This window comes from Etheostoma spectabile, chromosome 15 (assembly GCF_008692095.1).
Source record: "Etheostoma spectabile isolate EspeVRDwgs_2016 chromosome 15, UIUC_Espe_1.0, whole genome shotgun sequence".
Classification (NCBI taxonomy): Eukaryota; Metazoa; Chordata; class Actinopteri; order Perciformes; family Percidae; genus Etheostoma; species Etheostoma spectabile.
The window spans coordinates 964,746-985,816 of NC_045747.1; the positions used below are offsets into that span (position 1 = coordinate 964,746).

General features: G+C 45.8%; 2 protein-coding genes across 2 annotated transcripts; both read right to left on the reverse strand.

Moving 5' to 3' along the window:
• Positions 1 to 6: 6 nt before the first annotated feature.
• On the reverse strand, positions 7 to 8,773 carry snrnp70 (small nuclear ribonucleoprotein 70 (U1)). The gene is made up of 10 exons (XM_032538307.1): positions 8,512 to 8,773; positions 7,996 to 8,149; positions 7,826 to 7,888; positions 7,025 to 7,079; positions 6,869 to 6,933; positions 6,690 to 6,752; positions 6,148 to 6,229; positions 2,050 to 2,151; positions 871 to 970; positions 7 to 783 (listed from the first exon to the last, which is right to left on the reverse strand). Exons 2-10 carry the CDS (start codon positions 8,140 to 8,142, stop codon positions 24 to 26), a joined length of 1,437 nt encoding a protein of 478 aa, XP_032394198.1. The 5' UTR covers positions 8,143 to 8,149; positions 8,512 to 8,773; the 3' UTR covers positions 7 to 23.
• A 686-nt stretch (positions 8,774 to 9,459) lies between these two features.
• On the reverse strand, positions 9,460 to 20,875 carry scaf1 (SR-related CTD-associated factor 1). The gene is made up of 6 exons (XM_032538287.1): positions 20,681 to 20,875; positions 14,806 to 18,318; positions 13,933 to 14,015; positions 12,185 to 12,487; positions 11,528 to 11,656; positions 9,460 to 10,277 (listed from the first exon to the last, which is right to left on the reverse strand). The coding sequence occupies exons 2-6, from the start codon at positions 18,230 to 18,232 to the stop codon at positions 10,119 to 10,121; spliced, it is 4,101 nt and encodes a 1,366-aa protein (XP_032394178.1). The 5' UTR covers positions 18,233 to 18,318; positions 20,681 to 20,875; the 3' UTR covers positions 9,460 to 10,118.
• Positions 20,876 to 21,071: the final 196 nt, after the last annotated feature.

The following is a 21,071-nucleotide window of genomic DNA, read 5'->3' on the forward strand; positions in this document are numbered from 1 at the left end:
GGGGGGGGGGGGGGGGGGGCATCTCAGTACTCGTCTCCTGGAGCCTCCATCTTGTAGCCGTTCTCACTGGAGACGTAGCCGTCGGCCGATGGCACCGACTGCTGATCCATCATTCCGTCCTGACTGTACTCCTCTATTTGTGGCGGGGCCCCCCCCTCATCCTCATTGCCCATGTCATCTTGGGGGCCCATGTCATCTCGAAGGGAGCCGTGGCGCTCCTCTCGGCGCTCCCCCCTGTCTCTCTCCCCCCGCTCCCTCTTGTGCTCCCTGTCTCTGTCCCGGTCTCCCCTGCGTCTGTCCCTGTCTCGGTGGCTGCGCCTGCGCTCCCTGTCCCTTTCTCGGTCCCTGTCTCTACGCTCATCCGTCCCCTCCCCCGCTTCTCCTTCTTGTTCCTCCGGAATGCGCTCTCCCCCCTCAGGAGCACCTTCTCCTTGGCTGGCCTCCTCCCCATCCAGCCCCTTGCCTCTCTCCCTTTCTCTCTTGCGATCGCGGCTCCTGCTCCTCCTCTTCCGTTCTCGACTCCTCTCCCTACTCCTGCTGTCTCCTCCCACTGCCCCCCCACGGTCCTTCTCTCGCTCTCGACGCCTGCTACCACCACCACCAGCGCCGCCGCCGCTGCTGTCCTCCGCTGCAGCAATAGGTCTCTCTCTCTCCCTCTCACGCTCCCGGGAACGGGTACGTCGACGCCGTTCTCGGGATCGGGACCGTCTGCGTTCTACTCGGTCCTTTTCCCGGTCTCGCGGCTCCCGGCTGCGCTCCCTCCGCTCTCCCCGGTCCCGATCACTATGCGCAGTCAGGACAAAGTAAGTACTGTTATACATGGCACAACTTGGTTTTACACCAACCAGACCTGAAAACTTAAGTACTTACCCCCCTATTGGGCGGTCATCATAACGTGACGCATCATCGCGGCCAGAGTGCTTGATGTTGACATCAGCTCCACCTCTCCTAGTGCCACCCAATCCACCACCTAGTTCAGAAAAACAAGCAAACCATAAGATGAAGTTAAATGTGTTAAGTATGGACCATCAGGTAAATACAGACCCGTGCACCCCTTTCACCTGCCACCCGGTTGTGTTCCTAAGACGACAGCAGTAGGCTTGGGCCGGTGTAAAAATGTACAACCAGTTTGATATCAAATCTTTGATATCATATCTAACACCGGCTGAACCGGATTTTACCACTAGGTGTCGCACTTGTTGCAGGACAGGTGATAGAGCCCATAATAACAGGTAGCGACCCCAGACCACTTAGTGGCTTAGTGGTATTGTGCCTCTAAGCATTGACCTTTCCCTGCAGTGAGGCTATAATAACAGTTTAGTGTCTTTGCTTATATTAACTCTTTGTTTATGAATTTAAACTTTACCTTGTCTTTTTAAGCTCACTTCTATTATGGGCGCAGTTTTAGTTTTCTTTGAGAGCCCTTGCCATACAAAGACCTCGTCAACCCTCTCACCCAGTCCGGTCTACAAGTTTAAACCTCAGATTAAGCTCTCAGAAAATACTTATACTGTTGGTTGGGAGTCAGTCTGTCTTGGGGTTAATATGAAGAAAAAAAAAAAAAGTGCTTTGCACAGACAATCACGAGCTTAAAAAAGGTACAGTTCACCTGAAAATCAAAAACCCATTGTATTCCTTAAACCTGTAGTGTGGGTTGCCCAGTGTTGGGAGATATCAGTCGTGGAGATGTCTGCCCTCTCTCCCGGACTCAAGAGTAGGTCTAGACCACACTCTATAATTAACAAAGACCCAACAATTTCCAACGTGCAAGCATTTTGGTGCAACAGTGTAAAACTATAGTTCCCATGTGAAAATGCTCACAATCAGGTCTGTGGATAATCTGGAGTAACAGGGTCATGATTTCTGAAAGAGACAAGGCTGTTGAGCTTTGCAACAATTTTTTTTAGCACTTTCACTAAAAGCTGAGTCATCCACTTCCATTTTATTAGAGAGAAGGAAGACATCTCTACGGTTAATAGCTCCAACCCCTAGCAACTCACACCAAAACTATAGAGATAAATAGCATTCAGGAAAGAAAAGGCAGCTGACCTAGCCTGCGAGGATGCCATCCTTTTACAGTGCGCCCTCGTTCCACGTCCACCAGCACCCTTCTCCCATCAATCTTCTTTCCATCTGCATGCTTGTAGGCGGCTGTAGAAGAGGAATGGGAAGAGGGTAGACAGAGGTTAGATAAGAATACAACTGCATCAATGTGGCCAAGGAAACAAACAGTGCATTATTATACTGACCAGGAGCAGGCGAGGCCGAGTTGGCTGCTCTCTGGGTAAAAGCCGAAGGATAATGGGAGCAGACTTCCTTCCACCCGATGAGTGATTGATATGTTACACTTTAACGCCATCATTTAAATACCCAGCTTTAGCTTCCATCTATGTTAAATAACAGTACGTGGTAGCCATTTAAAGTCATCTAGGTTTTGTTAAGGATAATCATAAGGACTTAATGGCATAATTACTATTATATGTAAAAGGGAGTTACTCCTCATATTATGATAAATTCTTAATGTTTCACACGGGTTTGGCTGTTACAAACTAGATCACTCAAACCATAGATAGCGTGATATATTAAACCATCTTAACCCAACCTGATGGGACAGGTGACATTGTCATCTAGTTATAGATAAGACTAAATTATATCATGGCACATAAGCACACTGCAATGTGTTTCGTTTCAGGTTTCTGAATAACTGAAATCTATTGTTAGCCACTCGATTTTGACCTTTGTTTTACAAATGCTTGAGAATAAATTAGTGATTATGCGCACACACAACAGCATATCAAATCAAATTTATCTTGCGCCAAACAGTACAAGATTTTTCAATCAAATATGGTATGGCATAATTTTCTGTTATAGCGGCTTTAATCTGCTGAAACCTTTTACAAGCTTTATGAGACCAACATGAGCTTTCATCAACTAGGAGTCTCCTGCGTTTCACGTTTCCAACCTTGTGTACATGCAGACTTTGTCCGTCAACTCATCTCATACCACACAATAGTCTTTCAATCCATCTTTTATAATGGAAGTGGACTTGGCAAGATCCAGGTGGCTCATCCTGGCTGCTACACTGGTCTGTAGTGATGATCCCTGAGGGGAAAACCTTTCAGAAGAGGGCCTTACCAAAACCCATCACTCGGAGCATACAGTCTGAGGTCCTTACCAAATCCTCACATAAAGATTCTGAGGGCCTTACCAACCATCCTCACTCATACTACAGTTGAAGGTCTCACCATAATCCCTCACTCATGGGCCTTATGGAAGTCTCTGCCCCAGTCTCAGGGCCTTACCAAAGTCACCCAGCATCAGAATACACATACCATCACAACACCTCTATCAGGGGCCTTACCAGAACCCCTCCACTTCCTGTGGTCACTTAGGATGACAACATCTCATCCAATGATAGGGCCTTACCAAACCCCCACCAGTCCTACCAACTGACAACAGAACAAAAATCAAAATACGGGGCTACCTTCCTTACAGGAGTTGCTTAATCACAACCCCGACCAATTAATGAGAAATACACTTTATTTTGACTAAGAATTCAATGAAGGCATGTTCACTGACATGTCTTGGATATAAGGTGGCCTGAAATATCAATAGTCTGGTGTCTAATTTACTGACATGTCAGAAACTGAAAATGTATAAGCTATTTCTTTAAAATAATCTTGACTTTGCTATCGTTATTGTCTGTAAGGCGAATTAGTATCTAGCTTTAGTTATGTAGTAAACAAATAATGTATGAATAGGCCATTTAGCAGAATTACCAAGACTGTTCCCCTCATCTGCCATTTCTATTAAAGCCAGCCCAGAACTGTTAGTTTGGACAGTATTATGCATCAAACAGGGTTGTGGACTTTATTAAGCTGATTAGGCTCTACAACCTGCCAGCCTCATATGCTGCTCAGATAATTGGTACTTTAGGGAATGAAATCACAGAAAAATGTATTAAAAAGGTATCAACAGTATGGCTGCTAAGCTTACAGTGAGTTTATGCCCAGCTCCCATTACTTACAACTCTGAATTGTCTTTTTGATTAGCGCTAATATTTAGTAAAACACTTAACCCTAACTGACATGAGGTGATATGATATAATACCAACATTACCAGCTGATCATGAGAGTAAATGCAGGTTTACCCATCGATACAGATTAGAAGCTACATACATACTAATGAACCTGGCTAATACTGGTATTATCAGTTCTACTGTATTTACAGTCAAACTAAATATCATTTTGACTCATGAAAATAATTATGCAATATAATTGTTAAATAATTTTAAACGACTGCCCACTGACCCATATTTACATATAAACTGAAATGATTTGCTACACCAATAGAAAGACAGGCATCACTACGATTCTGAAAAGCTGCTACAAGCTCAATCTGCACAGCATTAGGGCTGACCTGACTGCTTTGAAGCTTACACCGTTGTCATGGTAATCATCGTCCAATCATCAATCGAATGCTCCATTGTATTTTCCATGTGCACCAACCACTCAATCGCCTATGCAATAAGGAATAGTAATCCAACATTATTCACCGTTATGAATTATTAGTTCAGATGGACAGTGCTGTTTACTGTGTGTACAGTACTGAAACAGACATGTTTCGGTTTCTTGCCAGATGCTTTGCGTTGTTAAGTTCCAAATATATTTTGGCTGTGCTATAGTCTTAAGGGAGTGCGCCTATAAAAAAAAAAGGGAAACTTTCCAACCGCCGGCTCGGTTTCACTGCAGTACCTGCAGATGAAGGGTGCTAGCGTCTGTAGCTCCTCGCTCAGCAGCTAGCAAACGTTCAGGGGATGATGCTGATTGCTATTGTTAAAAATGAGCCCTAAGTAACCAGAGATGGCTTTGACATAAAGGGCAGAATCATTGGGCAACATTTAATACACTAGTGGTCAGGGGTGCGTTCAATGGTCAAAGCCTAAGATCCAAGTAGCAGTAAACGCACTGAAAGCTCTTTAGAGCTTGCAAAGAAAGATGCTTTACCCATTGAACGTAGCTCCTCTTTCCTATGTAGGAGATGGAGGGTGGAAAGAAATCTTACCCATCATACAAACCCATTATACCAACCATATACTGAGCTGTGGTAGTAGGGTGTAGATGTATCATAACCATCATCATCTGCCAGCCAGCTCTGGCCAATAGCCATCACAGATTGGCGGCTGCAGTGGCAATGAGAACAACACACAGTTAATACACTGTTTAGCCCCACATCCCCCCTCAATTCCCCCACTGCTGTTGCTACACGCTCGCTGTGATTCAGCAACTCTGGTCTTGAAGAGCCAATTACACTAATATCCCCGAATGGTGTCATTGTGTTAGATGCCACCATTCACTTGTCTAATGAGACAGATCTCCATTACACCTAATGCGCTGTGGCATCACCACCGGCTTACACACAAACTAGTGTGGTGAATTTAACTTATCTCACCATGACCAGGGTTGAAGACCACTTATAAAATTAAAATAAAAATTTGACCATAAAGCTCAATACCTAGGTCCTACAAAATATGGGTTTCCATACAGTCCTAGACACATTTCTGACACAAAAGAAAAACCCCATTCAATGCTTGGTGACCAGTCTGACCTTGTGCTTACCATCACAGTCCAACCAGGAGAGCTGCTCTTCCACAGAGCTACAATGCCTAACAGTTAAAAGACAATGTGCCCTTTGACAGGCAAAGATGTTCAGGTTTACAGATGAAAGACACAGTTCTACCTCTTGGTCCTCCCACTTTGCCCAGGCTGCCCCACTGAATGAAGCGGTTCCCCTCCTCAACCAGACTATTAGTCAACTGATGACACGCATCAAGCACAGACACACACACACACACACAACCACCAGACTCGGGATTCAACATGCAAATTGTAGAACATATGTCTGTTAAAAGCATTCTGATTCCATAAACCTACATGTTCTCCTTAGGTAGCGGGTAGTCACCCTTTTAAAGTGTTGAGAGAATTTTGCCACCCCAGTATCATTACAAAAATATCCCTATAGTATAAAGGATAGGCGGTTCCACTGAAGAACCACCGTGCATGTCAGAGATCAGTCTTTATGAATGTGGTCATATATACGTGTATGGGAAAAACTGTTTTTTACTCAATGCGCCACATAGGTACTCACAGTGCATGTCTCGTTCATGCTCGTACTCAATGAAGGCATAGCCCCGAGGCTTGGCCGTCCTCTTGTTGTAGACAATGTAAATCTGGAACAAAAAAAGCATGGAAACATTGGTTTGATATGGAATTAATCATTAAAAAAAAAAAAAAAAACACATTTGCACATAGCTGTGAGTGTATGCATATATCAGTGTCATGCAATGTCTTATTAAATCAACATCATTGTTTTTCTAGGCAGTACACAGACATAGCACATTGAAATTATTTTCAAGATGATATTTAAATGAATACAAAAAGTCAGTGCATCATCAATATATCTTCATGTTTTTTTTATGCTCAGCTGCGCATGTGATTTTAGGTCAAGTTTAAAACATGACATTGACACAATTTAGCCTTTTAAGCCAACTATCCAAGTAACAGATTAAGATAGAATCTGGATGGATTTTTAAGGTTTAGGCTGGCAGAGATACCTCACCAGTACTAAGATTACAATTTACTGTAAACATGTGAACAGGTACACAAGTGAGAAACTGTAGCTCAACGTACCCGTTTGATGGGACCATAGACCTCAAATTCACGACGAAGCTTGGACTCTGTAGTATCATAGTTCTACAGCAAAGACAGAATACCATTAGACATCAACAAAATAATATTTGTTTAATCTACAGAACTGGTGGAAACCACTTAAATGCATCATGCATTTAAATCTATTTCCAAATACTCACCACTCGTGCAACAAACAATGTCTTGAAGGCATCCCCTTGTGCATTTGGGTCATTATGGGGGTCCCCTGACATAACGCAAACAGAAAAGGGATTAATTTAAGCCAAGAAACCATGTACAGTGATAAGAGCTTGTAATGTACGTCACAGAACACTTACAAAGCTTGAGTTCAGTCTCCACCACGGTTTGCCTCCTTTCAATCTTCTCTCGCCTCTGCAAAGCAAAAGGTTTACAGAAAATGGTCAACCCCAACAATCACTTAGCGACGACGCTCTGAATGAAGTAAGTAAGTGGGGGTGCATACCGCTCATAACCAAAATGACCAAGTTATTAATGTACCCTCAGGGTGTGTTTTGTTACTAAACTGTGTGTAAAAGGAGCTGTACCTGTTTCACGTAACATTGTTCTAAGGTACCTTCGGTCCATGTGCTGGATTTTTGATTAGAAATTGTTAACTAGCATTAAGCCCACTGGCAACGTTATTGTTATGTTTTATCATATTTTGGCACAATGTTTAGTAATCACAATATTAGTGGTGGTGGTCATAGTGAGTCATAATGTAATCTAAGATGCACATAGCAAAGTGTGTTATGTATCTGGAATAGTTTATTAGCCCTGTGTGATATCTGTAAGGCTGAAATTCAATTTTAATTCAATTTTATTGATATTATCAAATCATAAGAGTTATCTCAAGACACTGAACAGATAGAGTAGGTCTAGACCACATTGTATAATTTACAAGGACCCAACCAGTCCAGTAATTCCCTGATGGACTCACAGTAGTAACATTAGGTTAAAACAGATTGTATTCAGATCCAAAGACTGACTGACAGGACCGGAACGTTTTATCCTGAAATTGACATATGATGCTTTTGAGAATATATCAAACTGTTGTTAAAAACAGGACATTCACGCAGTATTCACTTGATAACTTTTCGTCCATATTCATTAAGAATTACCTTTCTCTCCAGTCGCTCATCACGGGTCTCTGCCCTTGTTGGTGGAGGGGCATCTCTAGGGTCCTGATGGCAAAATGAGTTTAATAAATAATATTTGAAATAAGGTATTGAGTTGGAAACTGTCTTAAAAAACCTAAGCATTTGAACATTACAGAAGATGAGACGCTCACCTCGAAATGCCGTATGAAGGGTGCGATGCCACTGTAGGGCTGGTTGTGATGTTTCTCATGGGGCAACTTCTCTAGCTGAGTCAGGAAAGGGATAGGGTCCCGCGGTGCAAAGAGGGCCAGCAGATTCGGGGGTAAAAACTGCGTCATCTTTCACCTACATGAACAAAGGCACGTTATGTTTTACCATAACTAATATCTGACACGTTGAAAAATTCTACCTGTAAACGGCAGGCCAGCACCAATTGCGGAAGCTAGCAAGACAGTTAATGCTAACGCTAGCTCGATGTACCAATTGTCTCCATTCTTTTAGCATGTGCTCAATGAGTATCTACATTTTGTAACATAGTCAGTAACAGCATTAACTATTTATATATTGCATTACCATTATAGACGCGATAAAAGTATAGCTACACTCCGACTGTAGCTAGCACTGTAGCTAGCGTTGAGCCATTAGCATTAGCCATTAAGCTAACTATGCTAGCTGTGCTTACACGGAGCCTCGAGCATGATTCTTACCTTCTCTCCTCCGATGTCTGGACAAATGTCAGACCATGAACCAGAGGACGAACCGGACGGTATATGCAGGTCTCCTGGACCGACGTACTTTTTGTGAAAGTGTGAAAACAGTATCAGGCTCAGGGCGCCCAGGCCGTGCGGCGACAAAGAGCTGAATGTGTGTGTGCCGTGTGCGAGCTGTGTTCTGAAAAAATAAAATGGCGGGATAACGTAAATCGCACCGGTGTCGTGCTGTAAACAGACTGCCTGCCGAAATTGGACTGCACCCGTCGTGAAAGCGCAGCAGCAATTTATTGAGGTCCGCTAGAGGGCAATGTTGGTCAGTCAATGAGTAGTTCAAGTGCACATTTATCAATGTGTATATATGTACGTACAGTTTTAGATTTTATGTAGCCTCCTTTAATACAGGTAGGCCTTCTTATTTACACAATACACCACATATAATCCTTGTCAAATGATCTCAAGTGGAATATTGTCTATTGCATAGACTTTATATTTGCCTTTTTGAGAATTTTTGAGAACTATAAATATATTTTAATAGCCTATTGCCATTGTTCAGTGTACCTCACCAAATCCCTCGTCCGTGCAAACTTATCAATAAAGCATTCTGATTGTGATTTAATGTGAAAATGTGTCATGGGTTTTACCACATGAATTTATAGACTCAACACGTTATGGCATCAGGTTGCCTGGAGCTTCTATGTTCTCCCCTTGTTTGCATGGTTTCCTCCCACCGTGAAGACATGCATGCTGGGTAACCCCTGCCATTGCCCCTGACTTAGGTACTGGCATTCCAACTGGAGTCGGTCCCCGGGGGCCGGACTGTGACGGATTACTGCTCCTAAGAAGACATTTCACTGCACGTTATACTGCATATGATTGTATGTGTGACTTAATATATTTCTTTCTTTTGTAAATACAGAAAATAAGGTCATTCTATTGCATAAGGGTTTTTAAGCAACATTTATATTTTGTTGGTCAAGTCATTATATAAAGAGATTTAGCAACATTCTCAACCTCAGATACATATGCACACAAAACAGACAGCAGAATCAAAGAAGTGAGATGTGTCAATGTATTTGAAACATCATCGTGTCTGCAGAGACGGAGAGACGTGTGGAGGGAGGGAAATGGCATGTAGTGTCCTTGCACCATTGTTAGCATAATTTGGTGCTTACATCCCCCCCCCCGGCTTGGGTTTTGATACACAGTGATGGGGTAGACAAAGTAGCATGAACACCTAATCCAATACTAGTGCCACAATAAAACCCTGCAATTAGTGCCCCTATTGTAAAGCACTGAATGGACAGTCAACAAAATCTAAAAACTCTAAGCTTTCCAAAGGCAGTATTTATTGCAGGGTCGATGTACTGGACTATATTAGATCACACAGGTGTGCATGATAGCATCCACTTCCTGAATATTGTATGCATGATACATCTTCTATGTGAGACATATTTACAGTGGAGATAAGGGGAGAGAGTTTCATAAGATCAAATAAAAGCACAGATAAGGCGGGCTATGAAAACAATAAAAAAAGAAGAAAAAAAGAAAAGAAAAAAACAATCAGTGGATGGCTCAGATGTTGAGCAGAAGGTGGTCTCGTCTCAGGCGGAGGAATGCAGTGCTTCTTGCTCCCGGTCATCCCTCTCCTCCTCATCCATCTTGCGTCCGTGTTTCCGGAAGTATTTGTAGCGCTGGACGTACAGCTTCACGAGGTTGCTGACTTTGACCGGGTTGATTTCCCCAGTGCGGCTATGGCAGATCTGAGACATGGACACGGTGGGATTAAATAGCAAGCTGGTAGTTATGCTAGGCTAAAGGCTAACCCCTGTTTTAACAGCAAATGTCTGCTTCCTGAACAATAGACTGGACTACACTTTTTACACTTTTTCTTTCCTCTATGTACGGTTTATAGATTACAATAAAATCTCTCTCTCTCTCTCTCTCTCTCTAGGAGTAGGATCAAGCAGTGGCTAAATGACAACTTTTTAATGTTGAACTCAGCCAAGACTGAAACTTTAATCATTGCTCCGGAGCAGAGCATCCCTCAGATTAAGAACCACGTTGGTGACTTAGGCTCGTCTGTTCAGCCCAGTCTCAGGAGCTCAGCTGTTGTTTTTGATGCGGCCGTGTCTCTGGAGAAACACTCGAAACAACTTATTAAGAACTGTCTCTTTCAATTAAGGAACATTTCAAAGATAAGAGCCTTGGTGTCAAAAGCCGAGTTGGAGATGATTATTCATGCTTTTATCTCGTCTCGCTTAGACTATTGTAACAGTCTTTTTATTTGCCTTAATAAGAAGGATCTTTGTCGTCTCCAGACTGTCCAAAAATCTGCTGCTAGGCTTTTAACCCACACGAGTAAAAGGGCACATATTACTCCAGTTTTAGCTTCATCATTGGTTACCAGTGATATTTAGATGCACTTCAAATTTTGGTCTTAAACTTTTAGAGCCCTACAAGGACAGGCACCCCCATACATCTCAGACCTGATCCAGCTGCGTACATCCTCACGTAGTCTGAGACCAACAGGCCAGAGACTATTAGTTGCCCCCCTTACACATTTTTAAACTAGGGGGGAACCGCTCATTTCCGGTTGTTGCCACCGAGGTGTTGGAACGCTTTGCCTCCTTCATGCGCTGCTTAGATTGTGTGGAAAACTTTAAAACTCAGTTGAAATCTCTGCTTTTTAAAGAGGCTTTTAACTAGATTGTAGGGTGGTTAGGCGGTCTTATGTGTACGTGTTATTCTTTTGTTTTGTTTTTGTGATGCATTGTATTTATGAGAGTTGTTAATGCTTCCTTTTGTTGTGAAGCACTTTGTGATCTTCATCTGAGAAAAGTGCTATACAAATAAATTTTACTTACTTACTTACTTACTTACTCTCCTGAAGACAGAGCCAAGAGGAGCTACACAAGTCTAAAGTCAGAGATAAGCTACCTTCTGCGGCTTTATGTAAGATGGGCATTGAGGTACACGCGCCACGTTAACGTCTAGGTGTGTTTAGGCTGACCTTATGCACTGCCTTCCTGAGGATGTCTTTGTAATCGTCCTTGTTGATGTCTTTGCGTTGATAGTACGGTTTGATGGCGAGCTTCACCTCCTCCACCGCCCGCTCCTGGGTGTGCAGCTTCTTCAGGTACTGGGCAATGCAGGGGACAGACATGTTAAATTAAAGCTACGATAATAATAATCCAAATCTTTATGTGTATAGTGCTTTTACAAACATAGTTGAAGTGCTATGCAAGATTCCAACTAGATATTACAGTAAGACTAAAACACATCACAATAGTGTAAAATGGCGTAAAAATGAGCCCAATGCGTCAGATTTTAAGGATCTATCTGTAAAAACGTAAAGCCAGCGCGCTGCAGCTGTAACAAACCAACAGGATGTCGGCATGTTTCTAACAGTTGAGTGACCAGAGACGTGACATAACCCGGGTAAGTATTGGAGATTTATTTGAAAGATGGAGACAGCTTAGAGCCCACCCTCACTCCGTGAACTTTGAGTCTGGGGAGGAGGGGGAGACTCTCTCCATTAGTTTGAATTTGCACTGCTGTGACTATTTTAAACACTAGCTGTTAGTATTACATATTGCATCATTCAAATATGAAATTTTATAAAAAGGACATATTTTGGTCCTGATCTGTGCATGATCCTCAATTTTACCTTGTCAGGGTCTTTGCTCTCGTTGTCCCATCCAGTGTCACCAGAGCCCCCAGTAACTCCTGAAAGCCCCATAGGCATAATGGAGGGCGGGGTCTGTGCACATCCAACACCTTTAGAGGGGTGGAGGAGAGACGGGGGAGTTTTGGTGCAGCCAACTAATGGGAGGGAGCTGTGGAGGATGAACTGGGCTGGGCTCATACCAGGAGGCGGAGGCAGAGAGGGAGGGGGCGGGACCTGGGAGGAAGAGGCTGAGGAAGGAGGAGCCAGCTGCTGGGACTGGCTCTGATTGGCCTGGGAGAGGATCTGCATGAGATACATGAGACAAAGTGAAGGCACAGTCAGACGGATAACTGCATAACTGCAGAGCAAAATAATACAAGCGACAGAGAAGAAGGGATGCTGTTTGGCAGGACAGTGTAATACAATCAACCACTATCAATTTAGTTCTTTCGGCTTTGATTACAACTTTACACATATTACCGATTTCCTACAAATACAACTCAACAAAACAATTCACCACTCAAACAGAATGTATTGCTGCTGCATACACCATCACACCCCTAGCATGTGAGTACTGCCACTGTTTCATGTTTGGCCTCTGAATCCCCGCTGCAGGACACTTTGTCCCAAATCAGACCCCAAATCCGAAAGATTAAGGGTCCGGCATTGAGCAATGAAGGTCGCCCATCTCAAAGGGCGGCACCAAGTTCTCACTGCACCCAATTGGATAACACTACGACCAATCGCAACAAGTCACGGGGTGAAGTATCCAGAGTCCCATATGCGTAGCTACCAGCAGAGCTAACTGGTAGATTAAACTGTTGTCATCTGTTGAGCTTGCATCTGGCCCCGCCTACATCAGATACACTGATGTGATTGGTGCAGCTCGGCTCTGGCCCCGCCTAAATCAGATACAACGATGTGATTGGTGCAGCTCCTCTCTGGCCCCGCCTAGCGGTGATGTAAAATCACAGTCAACGTTACGTTATAAGGTACAGTCTATTTGCTGGATTTTAGCGGAGGTTAGCGTACAAATAAGCCCACTGACGGCCACGTTATTGGTAGTAGTGGTCGTAGTGAGTGAAAATGTGATGTGAGATGCACATTGCAAAATGTGTTATGTTTCTGAAATATTTCATTAGCAATGTAACATTATGTGTGATATCTGTAAAGCTCAACGGACTGTAGTGAAACTGATTTTATTCAGATCCAAAGACTAACGTTTTAAGAAATAATTGCAAATAAAGCTAACTGTTGCCGAAAAAGGAACATTACTGATAACTTTTTTAGTTGGGAAGTAAAAATGAACCGAATCTGTTGCATAGCAACACCAGCAAAACGGTCTCTACATTTGTTAAATATTGCTCAGGTTTCTTTTGAGAAGAAATAAAGAATTCACTTAAGACTGTAACAATTACCATTACCCATTTAAAATACCTCTCTGACCTATTTCCTGCTAATTAGCGTTAGCTTTATCTGCTGTCTCAGGCAGATTTTGGGTCCATTTTGACATGCAAATTACGGTTAATTTACAAACAGACGTAACAGACAGAAGTACCACCCAACTAAATCAATCATGACATTTGCTGGTAACTATTTTTATAACCGGTTTTAATCAACCCGTTGACATCTCTGGGGCCGATATCTCCAACACTGGGCAACTCACACACCAAAACTATCTAGACTGATAAATTGCACTACAGGTTAGAGGGAAAATGCGTATTTTTAAGACGGCGTGGCGCTCTGACCTGGCTGGTGGCGTGGATGAACTCTTGTGCTTTGGCTCGGCTGGCGAGATTGGCCTCCTCCATTTTGAAGAGCAGAGCAGTCACTGAGAGGAAGAATGATAAACGCCATTATTTCAGGAGGAGCAGACGTATATCTACAAAGTTATACATTCATTGATGAATATAACATGAATGACATGGCAACTAGAGATGGTCCGACACAATCTTTTATCAGTGTGTCATATATGTTATTCTATTTTAACAGCTGTATACTACTATCCCTGTATGGATGTGATATGATTCATATCATTGTGTCACCCTGGCTTGGCTTTAACTTTTTGTGATACATGAACAAACACAGTGGTTTTTCTTTTTAGCATCTCAAATCCAACTTTCAGTCACTATGACCACTACGGTCAGAAACATTGTGCCAAAATATGAACAATAAGGTCGCTGTCAACGGGTTTATCTGCTAACGTTAGCTACCGAGCATCGGTGAAAACCATGAAATCATCCAGCAAATAGACGGTACCATAGGGAGGTTACCTGAAATTGTCCAGCAAAGAGACGGTACCGTATGGAGGTTACCTGAAACCATCCAGCAAATAGACGGTACCGTATGGAGGTTACCTGAAACCGGTGATTTAACGTCACCTCTCATTTTACACAGTTTCCTACAACTGCATTAGGAATTAAGCTACATGCAAGGCCATGATAGACTTCCTGTCACTAGGTGCAAATCTTTTTAAAGTCTCTAAATGTTGTTATTCATAGGGTAAAGAAATGAACTAAAAGTAGAGTTTATGAAATAGGGTGCATTTAACTTTAGTGTAGTCCTTTGAATGTTTTGTGACAACATGACAGACTTCTGTGCATCTTATGCAGGGAACTCACACGCTAGGACTCCTCCAGTGGTGCAGTCCACTCCGGTCTGCAGACTCCAGGGGAGGGCAGGCGCTGCTGGGGGGGGAGGAGGAGGAGGCTTACTGGCAGACGAGGAAGACACAGAGGACGAGGGGTCTGACGAAGACAGAGGCAAAGGAAGGGACGCGAGACCACAGCCTGCCAAAGAGGACGAGCAAGGAGGCGAGGCCAGGGATTTGGGGGCGTCATCTGGAGGCGGGAGCTTGGCAGTGGGGGTAGACAAGGCCATGCCCAGGCCAGCTCCGTGGGGGGTGGACAGACTGGACGGACTAGATGCTGGTAGCGTGGGGCTGGTGGGACAGTCCTCAGCAAGGAAAGAAGGCTCTGGAGTCTTACAGCTGCTGTCCACAGTCTGAGAGTCCGGCGAAGATTCCCTGGTGTCTCGCAAAGGAGCCATAGAGGGTGGAGGCGTGTGGGGTGGGGAGGAGGAGGGTGGAAGCACACTGGTAGAGGAAGAGGAGGAGGAGGAGGAAGAAGAGGAGGATGAACAGGGTGCGGCGGGGCCAGCTTGGCTAGTGTGTGGACTGACTGACTTGCCCCCGTCTCCCATGGCTGACTGAGAATCTAAAGAGCCCGCCCCCCAGCCCTCAGACGGGGCTTTTGTTTGGCTGCCTTCTCCAGCCGCCAACCCCACAGCGCCACCTTTCTCTCTGGTCTTCTTGGCCAGGCGGCGGCGGCGCTTGGTTGCCAGAGACGATGAGGGCGAGGAGGCAGAGGAGGAGGTGGATGTGATGGAGCTCGGTTTTGTTTTCTTGGACTTCAGTCCTGCGGGACTGGTTAAGGAGGACGGCGCTGCGGCCAGGCTGCTTCGCTTTCCCATCCCGCTCAGGTCTTTACTGCGGTTGCCCATCGACAGCGGCTCTGAGCAAGGTTTGAGGAACGGAGACCTGCTCTCATTGTCCCTGCAGAAGACTACTGCAATAGAGCCGCCGACCACAGAGCCCCCAGCACCCCCCCCTGTACCTCCTGGCCCTAGGAGGTCCATGCCCATCTTTCCAGAGCCAACTGACGCCCCCGTGGTGCTGCTCACGCCCTCACGCACCAGCACAGACACTTTGGACTGAAGCTTGCCTTTCCGACTGCCGCCGCTCTCTTTCTTGGATTTGCTCGAGTGACCCAATTCCTTTCTGCTGCCTTTGTCCTTCCCCGTTTTCCTGGCTCGCTTTGCCGAGGGGGGGCCAGATGAGGCAGTGCCTGAAGTCACTGTCAGCGAGGAGAGGCATTTGCTTTTGGTTCTGTAAGAGGACGAGGAGGAAGAGGATTCCGATTGGCCAATTTTCTTTAATGAGTCAGATTTCTTTTTCGGGTGGCGTCGCCCAGTCTTGGGGGTAGGTTTCGTTTTGGGGCTGGGTGCAGGTGGTTCTGGGGGCAGGGGAGCAGGCGGTGTATCCTCCAAAGAGGGGTAGTCCGAGTCCAAAGCCTCCCCATCCAAAGACAACACATCAATCTCCAGTTTGTCAGAATAGCGGTCTGATTCATAGCTGTGATACCGTGGTGGTGAGAGCGACTGGGATTGGCTGCGACAGCTTCCCTGGTCCTCCATCTCCCCAGCGGAGTGCCATTTCCTCTTCTTCTTCCTCTTGTGGGGCTTGTCAGAATCCTGCGTGGGCCGACAGGGAGAGGTGGGGGTGAGTCTCGGGGAGCCGGGGACAGTAGTGGTGGTTGTGGTGGTGGTGACTGTGATAGTTCTCTTGATGGCAAACAGGTCAGACCCGTTGAGGTCCTGGATGGACGGCGGGACAACCGGACGACCGTCCCAACGCAGTTCCCTCCCGCGCTGCCTGTCTCTGTCCCCCTCCCGCTTTTCCCTACTTCTTTTGGACCTCTTTGAAACGCCCCGCTCTCTGCTGCTTGAATGTTGGCTTCCCTTCCGTTCCCTCTCCTCCTTTTTGGAGCTAGAATCTCGCTCTCTTTCGTCTCTTCTATGGCTACTGGTCCGACTCTGCGCTCTGTCTCTATCCCTGTCTCTCTCTCTCTCCCTTCCTCTGTCTCTATCCCTCTCTCTGTCTTTATCTCTTTCTCTCTCTCTGTGTCTTTCTTCAGATAGGCTTGAAAAGGAGTGTCTAGTGTGGCCCCCTTTTTCTGAAGATTTGCAGGATCTGGAAGCCTCTGGGCTGCTGTGCTGTCTTTTCTTCCTCTTCCGGCTACTGCTCCTGCTGCTCCTCCGTCCTTTGACCTCCTTCCCGGTCTTGTGCCCTCGCTCCTTTTCTTTGCTCCTCTCCCGACCTCCCTCTTTGTCCTTCTTACTCTTTTTCCTTCTCTCCTCCTTCTCTCCATTCTTATCCTTGCTCTTCTGTCGGTTGCAGTCCTTGGAACTCTTGGAGGACTTGCTGCGGTTCTTGTTGCCCTGCTCCACCAGGGGTGTGGGAGGGGAGGAGGGTGCAGAAGCTGGAGGATGGGAGGGAGGAGGCGCTGGCTGAGGAGAGAGGGGGGAAGACGCGGGAAAGGAGAGGTATCTTTCCTTTCGTCTGCTGACCAGCTTCCTCCTCAGATCCTCCACTCCCACCACAGGCTCGTCCTCCGGCTCTCGGTCCGCGTCCCAGGTGCTCTCGGCGCGCACCGACACAAAGCCGTCCCCGTCCAGCACCCGGAGGATGCGCTCCGGCTTGGAACCAAAGAAGGAGACGCTGGGAGAATTCAGGGAGAGGATTTCTCCAGCCGGTCTCTTGTTGCTTCCATCTCTTTCAGCAGCCCCAACTATCTCCCCCTCCTCTATCTCAGAGTGATCAGAGTCATTCCGGTCCCTCTGCCCCCCAGATTTGGTGCTGCTACAGTCCACTCTCCTCCTGAGAGAGAGCTGGGTGGCCAGACAGGGGCTTGGCAAGTCAGTCAAGGTGTCAGTTGAGTCTGGAGGTTCTTCCTCTTTCTCCTTGTCACTCCCCCTCTCAGCATTTCTCCTCACTCCCCTCCCTCTGCCACTTCCATCATCAGGGTCTGATGCTGGGGAACCAGTGGGGTCAAAGGGGTCGTATTTCTCCCCTTCCACCTCCTCCCCCTTCAATCCCTCAGTTGGATGGAAAGGGTCGTACATCTCCCTTTTCCTGCCCTCGTCTTCACAATCAAAACGGGGCTGCGCTGAGGGGTGAGGAAAGGATTTGGAGGGGGTGGTGTTGGATGGAGGTGTGGCGAGAGACTGCGTTGCTGGAGAGGCAGAAGTGGCGGACACCCTGGCCACGTCTGTCCCCTGGGTCAGACCTTTTACATGGTTCTGAACAACGGACTGGTTGACGCAGACAGAGGAGGATGTAGACAGGGGCGAAGACGGAGCAGATGAGGGAGAAGACAGAGACAAGGAGGGCGAGCAGGGAGGAGGGCTCCTGGCAATCTCTCTCACGCCACTTGGGGAGGAGGAGGAAGCAGGCCTCCTTCTGAAGCCTGATGCCGGAGTCAAGTCCATGAGCCAGGAACAGAGGTGCAGAAGTCAGGAGGAGGTCGGTAGCAACGGGCAAGGCGGTGCCAGGAAAATGGAATCCAGGAGTGAACCTAGCAGAAAAGACGGGAGACAGAGCAGTCTTTATCTTACGATGAAAATCTACCTGGAAATGTTGAGACCACGGAGTAGTAGTAGCCCATTTGTGAACACTTTAAAGGTGTGAGAATGATGTTGCAAGGATTTAAGCTGGCTAATTTGATGAATTACAATTGATTTGCAAGACTAAAGTAACATTTAACATTGTCATTCTTCCGCTCTTTGTCAAATAACAGCAGTAACGGACGGATGTCCATGCCAGGAAGCTGTAGTAATTACACCCAATTCCTAGTCTAAGGGGACAATAATGGGCAGTATAGAGCCTGACTGAGCATTTTGGATGAGGGATATCTCATCTTTCAACATCAACATGACCAATGTAGCAATCCGACTCCGACCCGTGGCCTTTTGCTTGCTTGCACGTCATCTCCCCCCCCCCCAATATCTTCAGCTGTCCTATCAAATAAAGGCCTAAAATGTCCCAAAAAAATTCAGATCAGTGTCACTTCTGCAATCATCTCCATTCATTTCACCCAAATGATGTGTGCAATGTGCATCATATGGATGGTGCACTGCATATGGTTAACTGTGCATCAACATCTACAACACAGCCTTGATGATGTGTTGCTTGCTGACACATTATATTACAAGACAGATATAATCAGGTCATCACTAAATGTCCTTTGTCATACACATTTAAATAACTTAAGAAAACAATAAACCTGAGAAGTATCCATTTAAATAAAGTGACTTGTAATTTAAGACTGCCGTGGTGCTAGGTGGGGGGGGGGGTAAGTGCATGGTCTGCAGGTGACCTGCAGGTGACCTGCAGCGTCCCCAGCAACACAGAGCTGCCTGTGGACGCCTGTCTGGAAACAATGCCGGGAGATACATAGAATGAGAATTCAGCTGCCTGCGTCATAACTCGAACATTCTCCATCCACATCACTCCTGTTCTCCAACAACATTCAAGGCCATGCAAGGCCATCCACAACCTCGCCCCCCCCCCCATAGTTGTCTAATCTCCTCCAGGGTCCCACTCCCTCCCGCTCCCTCAGATCCTGTGTGATTCCTGTCTCTGGAATTCATTACCCCCCCAACTGCCCATTCCACTTGATGGCAATTGCTCTGCCTCCTTCCGGTGTTGTTATATTCTTTAGTTTTTGAGTGCCTTTAAATAAAATGTATTATTATTCACAGGGGCCACACTAAACTTCAGACAGTCAATTTTCAATTCAATTCAATTTATAGTATCAATTCATAACAGAGTTATCTGGAGAGCCTTTACAGATAGAGCAGGTCTAGACCACACTCCAGAATTTACAAGGACCCAACAGTTCTAGTAGTTTCGTCCAGAGCAAGCAACAGTGGCGAGGAAAAACTGCCTGGGACAGACCCAGGCTCTTGGTGTCTCGGGCAAGAGAGAGCAATGGTGCTGTTAGTGAGAGAATTAAATCCAACTTATACATTTCCATTCTACTGCTGGGTTTTCACAGGCACTGCAGCGGTGGACACCTGTCAACAGTCTCTGCTCACCCTGCTGTTGTCCAAAGGGGATGAACGCAACTCTGCAGCTGTTGAAGCTGCCTTCGCAGTGGTGGTGTTGTGTTCTTAAAGTGTGCAGCAATCTGTGACCACAGTCAACAATCTTACAGTAAGGGACAAAGCAGCAGCAGGCCAGCTTTGATTTAATAACTTATATCAAGTGACATGAGCAAGGATGGTGTCGTTTGGCTATTCATTAATGACTGAGTCAGTCCAGTTAGGGACAGTGAATTAATGCAGAACAGCTCATTGGTGTATTAACACATGTAGCTAAGTAGCTCGAGCCCATGGCTCTATGCTGTTGTTTATCCAATGAAAGGAGTGCATTCTCTTATGCTAGCTAAGCTTCTTTTTGCTGACTATGGTTTACTGACTAGGTGTATATGTGTTGTATAAGACAGGGGAATGGGTGTGTGGTGTGTGGTGTGTGTGTGTGTGTGGTGTGTGTGTGTGTGTGTGTGTGGTGTGTGTGTGTGAGATATGTACAGTAGTTTTGCGTTAGAGACTTTGCTGTAACGATAAGTGTGCTACTCTTAGCCAGTCTTAGCTTTATTTTGATGACGCTAGCTAGCTGGGTATGCTAACGCACCCCCGCTGGCTGTCATACTGGACATCGTTGTAGCTATCGCTATGTGAGTTATGATGCTTATAATCTGGTTATGTCCCTGTTCATACACGCATTGGATTTATTAAAGGACGTGGCTAGCTGGTTACGACTGTTGTTGGCAGCAGGTACTCCGTTAGCTCGCTAGCTTAACTGTTAATTTCGCTTACAGTAGCTAACGTCCATTACCTAAAGACAGCAAGAGGGGCCGTGTGCGAATGATTTACCTGTTGTCCAGTAATCTGCAGTCTCAGGTCAAAGCCACCGTCTTGCATTACATTTAATCAACCGTTAAAACTGTTTTGTTTTACGTTTTAAACGCGCAACAGCGGCCCCGGTTCATCAATCGCCGCCATCTTCCTTCCCCCACTCGCCGCCGGACGCAATTTTGCGTTTCCTAGGATGGCGACGTCATGACACGCCCTACTCTGCCTATGATTGGCTAGTAGGCGGAATTGGTTAGGCATGAGGCGTGGGATTGGTTAACCGTTAAGGTAAAGAGTACAAGGAAAAGCCAATTAGGGGCAGAGTAAGCCAGAGTAGGGAGGAACCACATGCCAAATCTTTATTGAAAAACTAGTGCAATGACAACAATGTACCTAAGTGTGGTGTGGTGTG